This window comes from Hipposideros armiger, unplaced genomic scaffold (genome assembly GCF_001890085.2).
Source record: "Hipposideros armiger isolate ML-2016 unplaced genomic scaffold, ASM189008v1 scaffold_1537, whole genome shotgun sequence".
NCBI lineage: Eukaryota > Metazoa > Chordata > Mammalia > Chiroptera > Hipposideridae > Hipposideros > Hipposideros armiger.
Genome location: NW_017732887.1, coordinates 1 through 6,764, shown reverse-complemented (window position 1 = coordinate 6,764; position 6,764 = coordinate 1). Strand labels below are relative to the sequence as shown.

At 49.4% G+C, this 6,764-nt stretch overlaps 1 protein-coding gene across 1 annotated transcript; it reads right to left on the bottom strand.

Moving 5' to 3' along the window:
• Positions 1-1,037: 1,037 nt before the first annotated feature.
• On the bottom strand, positions 1,038-2,944 carry GP9 (glycoprotein IX platelet). Its single transcript, XM_019634199.1, has 2 exons — positions 2,856-2,944; positions 1,038-1,882 (listed from the first exon to the last, which is right to left on the bottom strand). Exon 2 carries the CDS (start codon positions 1,868-1,870, stop codon positions 1,337-1,339), a length of 534 nt encoding a protein of 177 aa, XP_019489744.1. The 5' UTR covers positions 1,871-1,882; positions 2,856-2,944; the 3' UTR covers positions 1,038-1,336.
• Positions 2,945-6,764: the final 3,820 nt, after the last annotated feature.

Genomic DNA, 6,764 nt, shown 5'->3' with positions numbered 1-6,764 from the left:
TTCGCAAAGTTAATTGTCTGACCTTGTATATGTTATATTTGTCCTCTTGATATATAATTATAAAAAATATTTTATTTAGTTGTCAACATTTGAATAGTTCAGAGATTTCACATAAAAATCTATATTTCCAATAACTCTGGAAGAATGGAATACTGGGCACCTGGGTCCACCTTTCCACATGGCAGCATTTGGCTGGGCTTCTTTGGATGGAACATGGGCTATCTGATTTGCCACAGTCTCTACCACTCCCTACGTCCATCCCTCACCCTGAGTTTGGGGCTTCTGTTCCAGCCTTACCTCTGTGGTCAGTGCTCTCCAATGGAACTCGGTGCCCACTTGGTCTTCCTTATGGCACCCTGTCAGCGATAAGCTCACCACATGGAACTCCTTAAGGGAAGGACCTTGGTGTAATTATATTTGGATTTGGGTCGGCCAGTAATGGACCTGTAATATTATCTCATTTGGTGGAGAAAAGTTTATTATTTTAACTGCTGGCACCAGAATTCCTCTGAGGGAGAGAAATGTCTTGTTTGAAGAATTTGGTGACTGTTGCATGGCGTAGAAGTGGGACTTCAGAGTTTGCAGGTGTCTGATGTCAGCCACCTGACATCGGAGGAAGGAAGTAATTTGATGTTTCGTTTCTGAAGAAAAGGGGTAGAGAGAGGAAAAGAAGAGAGAAACTAGTGCAGGAGAAGATGAGAAAGGGTGGGGTCAGGTGAGCTCAGGTGGCCTCAGGGCCTGACAAGTGGCCAAAGGCCATTTTGGGAATGGTGATATGCCTTTTTCAACACATGCTTATTGCAGAGACGAACACCTCCCAACTTGCCCCCCCCCCAACCCCCAGAGTCTTCAGTACCTCCTGTCTGTTCACTGCTGTGTTGTGAAAGCAAGTTTTTTTAGTGGAATTTTGAGAGAGGCTGAATATTGATGTGCAGTAGTCCTGGGCTGTCTGGGAGGGCCCATGTGGGGAGCAGGTGCTAGCAGACAGAGGAGGGGGTGAGAACCGGAGTCCCAGGACCGGGCAAGCACCAAGGAAGGGCTCTGGATATGCAGATTGTGGGATTGGAGGTGGCTGGTTGGGGAGAGGTGGAAACAGCCCATTTTACTAGGAAGTTGGGGTACAGAGAAGCCCCAATTGATATCTGATAATAACAAAATGAACCCAGGTTTCCAGAAGGGGCAGAGAGGGAAAAAAAAAATCTCTGAGCTTGGATAAAATGACTGAGCAGCCAATTTATTTTGAGTTACTGGTGACTGGCTGATCAGGGTTGGGAGAGCCTAGGGAGGGGCTCAGGGCCTGGCTGCCTGGGCTGAGGGTGACCCTGGGGGCCTGGGCTCAGTCTAGGGACCCTGTGGCAGTGCATAGCAGGCCAGCCAAGAGAGCCAGGCCCATTGTGGCCACGACAACCAGTGACACATCCCACCAGACCTCTGGGTAGGCCCAGGATGTCTGTAGCTGCCAGCCGCAATTGCCCAGCTCATAGCCTGTGAGCCGACCCAGTGGGTGGATGGTGATGAAGTCGGGGCTGGAACAGTGGACAGCCAGCAAGGCCTCGGGTGTGTGGTCCTCCAGCCAGAGGCGCAGGTAGGTGAGGCTGCAGTCGCAGTGCCAGGGATTCTGTGTCACGTCGAGTGTCTGCAGCTGGGGCAGGTGGTCAAAGGAGCCCGGGGGCAGGGATCGAAGGCTGTTATTTGTCAGCAGAAGGTGGCGAGTGTGGGCTGGCAGGGCAGGCAGGGATGTGAGGCCCTGCCCCCTGCAGTCCACCCACAGTCCCATAGTTTCCAGGGCCTGGCAGGTGCATGGTACAGGGCAGTCCTTGGTGGCCTCAACGGTGGCCCAGAGCAGGAACAGGGTCCCCCAGGCAGGCATAGTGCAAGCTGGCTGTGGGGAGAATGTCCATGAGGTAAAGGAGAGCCTGGCCGCCTGCACCCGATCCCAAGAGCCAGTGGGCACCGTGGGTGCAATGGGATCTGACCTCAGACAAAGGACAATTCCTTTCTCAGGCCTCAGCTCCCCTATCTGTGAAGTTGTAGTGATAAAGACTGAAGGAAGTGAACGCACCCAACCTGGGCTTGGCTAGCTCTCACTGGACACTCAGAAGGCAGGACAGTGAGGGTGGCTGAGGCGGGGGAGGAGAGCCGGGGGGAAGGGGAAGGGACCACAAGCCGTGAGGGGAACAAACCCTTTCTATGTGATTTACAGTCCCCGCCCTTGACCTCCGTAGCCTGGGAAAGGCTGCTCACAGCTCCTACGCCTAAGCCTGGGGTCAGGTCGATGGTGTGGACTTCACAGACCACACCTTATCCCATCAATTCCAAATAGCTTGCCATGGCTAAGTGAATTCTTATGTGATACTTGATGTAGAAAACATCAGGATGAGGATGCTGAGGTGGGGCACGTAAGGGAACCCAGAACACGCTCCCACTCATCTAGGCTAATGCTTGGAATTGGGGAAATTGAGGCCCAGAAGCAGAGAGTGATTTGTGCAGGGTCACCCAGTGGTCTGTGTCAGAAACCAGACTCAAACTTAGGTCTCAATGAGCCCGTTTTGTGCCTGATTCATGGCCTTTCCTCCATGACTGTTCCCCCTTCCTAAGACAAGTTCGTCCCCCGACCCCAACCCCTCCCCACCCTGGGGCCTGGCCCATGGTAGACTTCCAAGGAATATTCATTGACTAAACCAAAGAATCTTGACTTAGCCAAGGAGCAGGTGTCTCAGGGCCTGCTTCTACCTGTCCTCTAGAGAGGACAGCAGAAGAAGGCATAGAGGCAGGACTTCACAGCTGGCCTCCCCCTACCTAGGAGGGGCCCACAGTGTGGGAGGTAGTGCTGGGTAATAAGGAGGACCACTTACCTTCAAGGTCTACAATCGTGTACCCCTTTCTGTGGCCCAAACCGTCCTGGTTGAGGCCGAGGTGGCAGTTCTATGTAAGGCAGTGGATGGTGGCCCCTGCTTGAGCGGGAGGAAGGAAGTAATGAAAATAGCCTGGCTTATCCTTTGCATGCAGCCCCGGAAGGCTTATCTCCAGAGGCAGGGGGCCCTGGCGTCCTGGTGCCTTGTTTACAGAATTACAGAATGGGTCTCATAGTGCATCCCACTGTACCGCCAGTGCCTCGATGAGCCTCAGTGCAGGGTCTGTGGGACGACCCGGGAGGCCCTTCACCTGGAGCCATGAGGTAGACAGGGCTTCCAGGAGGAAGAGGCCCTGGAGATGAGTGGCTTTGCTGGTTGTTCCTCCAAATCTCAGTTTTCATCATCTGGAAAATGGGAGCAATAACCCCCATCCCGTTTGCCTCACAGAGTTGTGTGTTGGGCAGCAACAATGGGCAAGCCAAGAATCTTATCAGGGAAGGGTGATTTAGTTCTTAATTCTCTTTGGTTCTTAATAGGTCAAAGAAAAATCTCCTTTGGTGCCATCGCATCTTTGGCACATTCGAACTCTTCCTGATCCCACTTTTTTTTAAAAAAAAGATTTTTATTGGGGAATTGGGGGAGAGGAACAGACAAGTTGCTGTCCTTTTGTTCTTCAGTCTAGTTGTGGAGGACGTTGCTTCACTGGCCCATGTTGGTGTTATCATTGCGCTCTTTCCCGGCGAGGCAGATCGGTCGCCGGCCTCTGGATGGCTGCTCACGGCGGCTCTTGGCAGCTCACACCGGCTGCCGGCTGCTCACGCTGGCTGCTGGCTACACACAGTAGCTTATGGCAGCCCACTGCAGCAAGGACTGCAGCCTACGCCATCACCGGCGACTCACGGCAGCCCAGTTCCAGGTCAAGCTGTTGTTCACCATCTTCGCTGTAGAGGGCAGCATCACTGGCCCTCATGTGGTATCTGAACCTGGGCCCTGCTGCTCAGAGCTGGCGTCCCAAGCCAGCTCTTAACCAATGCGCCACTCGACGGCCCCTGATCCCACTTTTTTATAAAGACCTGTAGGCCTGGGTCTTAAAGCCTCTATCAGACATTAGTCTCTAGGTAGAATTTAAGACCATTTTTTAATTTACATTATGTTTATTTCTATAGCCACCTTCCACTTAGGGGAGTGACATCAGTTTTCTGTTTATGTAAGTCATATAATGTTCCCTTAAAAAGAGAAATGCATTTTAAATTTAGTTATATATTTAGTATTAAAATATTAATCAGAATAAGCCTAACAGTAAAATATTTTATTGCAAGCAATTATATACAAAATTAAAACATTAATGTATGCATTTTATGATAAGTTACAAAAATATCACTTATGAAATATCAACTAAGTCAATAAAGAGTTTGTAGAGTTGGCGAAATTTGCACCTGCAGGGGGAGGGGAACAATGGAAGTGTGGGAACCCCTGGATTATAGCAATAGTTTATAGGAGCAAGTAGAAGGAGTTTTAGCAACCTCAATAAACAGACCTCTTGGCCACAGGGGCCCAGGAGAGGAGCTGACAGTCCTAGGGTTGCTGAGGAGAAGAAGGAGACCCCTAGGGCTATCCCCCATGGTTATGGCCAGTGTCAGTCAAGGATGCCAAAACCAAGAGGAGGGTCCTGGGCTCCCAGTCTGGAGGCACTCCAAATGGGTTAGGGCTGGAGAGGGAAACAGAGGTGCAGAGCATCTGTGCTGCTGGAGCTTGAGCAGGGCCAGGCACTACTCCAGCCAGGATGGAGAGAACCTGGATGTTCTCTAACAAATTTTTGTTCTTTAAAGTAGGGTGGAGGGCCGGCCAAGTGGCTCAGTTGATTTAGAGTTGGCTTAGGAGCATGAGCTCTGAGCAATAGGGCAGCCGGTTCGATTACCACATGGGCCAGCGATGCTGCGCCCAAGCAGAGCTGTCGCTGAGCTGCCAACAGGTGGCAGGATCGCTCAGCTGGTGTAACAAGATTGCCTGTTCAATGGTGGGCTATGCCCACCCACAACTAAGATTAAACATAGCATCTTGAGCTTAGAGGCCACAAGCTGCTGACAGGAAGCCAGATGGTGACTGGCGCCCTCCACAATGAAGACTGAAGAACAACAACTTGGCTGGTCCCCTTCGCCAACTCCCCAACACTGTTCCTCTCCCCCAATTCCCCAATAAAATCTTAAAAAAATAAAAAAAATTTAAAAATAAAGTAGGATGCAACACCAGAAGTTACAGGGCAGGAAAAGTCAAGGGCAGAGGACTGAGGGGTGCTTTAAACATTCCATTTATACACTAGACCCACAGGAATATTCCTTATGCTTACAACAGAGTATTGGTATTTTTTCTTCTTAAGCATCCTGCAACTCTTCAACACATGGAGTTGGTATCACCCATTTTTATGTTTATTATCTGCTTCTACCTACCAGAATGTCTGCTCCCTAAGACCTAGAGCTTTATCTACCCTCTTTGTGGGCAAGGTCATAGTGCCTAGGTCAGTATCTGCATATTCAGGTTCTCAATTAGTTTGTGCTGAGTGATTGCACAAGTGAATGAATTGTTTGACCAGAAAAGATTTCATCAGCAGGGAGAGACCTTGCTACTTTTTAAATTCTGAGCCCCTTATTGTGCAGATGCTCAGAGGGGAGGCCAGGCTAGCTGAGCCTCTCAGCACACCTGCCACAGTGGCTGCTGTCAGCAACCTCCTGCTCCTAGGACACCTAGGATTTTCTTTTTTTTTAATACTCAAAGATGTGTGTTGCAGCATTGTTAATGGTAGCAAAAAACTGGAAACAAAAGGAATAAGTGCTAGCGCATTCACACCACAGACTATATTATACAGTCATGTAAAATGAAATAAAACTTGAAGGAATTTACACTAAGTATTGCTGAGTGACAAGAGTAAAATGCACGAAAGTGTAAGATAATATCCCATTTTCGTAAAACAAACTGTGATAAACTATTCTACTATTCTTGCCCAGGATTACTTGATAGTGTGTATGTTATGTCTTATCTTTTTATTTCCTTCCCAGAGTAGTCTAAGTCCTTCCATGTGGCAAGCTGGGCTGTGCCTCTCTAGGGAGACCAGGGTCTCCCCTTCCAGCTCACAGAGGGGCCTTGAGTTCCCCATTTGGCCCAGTTTGCTCTCTGGGAAGTAGCTGTGCATTCACCCTTCTGTGACGCCTAGGGTCATCGCCAGGCATGCACAGAGGGCCAACCTCCCCAACCTTCTGCTGCTCAACCCATAGCAGAGTGGGGAAGGTGTTGTTTAGTTCCTTTGCAGTCACACCTGCTCTAGAAACTTCTTGCTCCTGTGGGGTCACCTGGTGGGAATTCCTTGAGTACTCTCACAGGAGCTTATGTCCTGGAAAGGAGCGCAGCCTCCTGGGGCTTTCCCTTCCCACTCTCATGGACTCTCTGCTTGGTCTCACCTCCATTTGCCTGCACATTATTACAGTAGGTACTGAAGGGATCCTGGTGAGTGGACATCCCACAGCCTCCAGGCCATATTTCCCGACCCAACCTGACCTGTTCAGGCCCATGCTCTCTCTTCCTCTTGGGCCTTTGAGCTTTCTTATTTTTAGTATGTACAGCTAAAACAACAAAAAAACTACACAAATGGGATATCATTTTCATTGTGTAAAGATTAAAATATGCAGATGTGCCAGAAGAAAATAAAAATTTTCCTCAATTTCAATATCAAGTAAGACTGCTTTTTATTTTGTCCCTGTGTGTATTTTTTTCTTAATCATATAGGGTCACTCAAGGGAGAGGCTGGGTCTCAGGAGGTGGCACTAGAGGGGACAAGGCACAGGCCTAATTAAAAACCCTCACCTACAGATATGAATTTTCCTTACAAACCCTTTATGCTGGGGACTATGTAGGGGG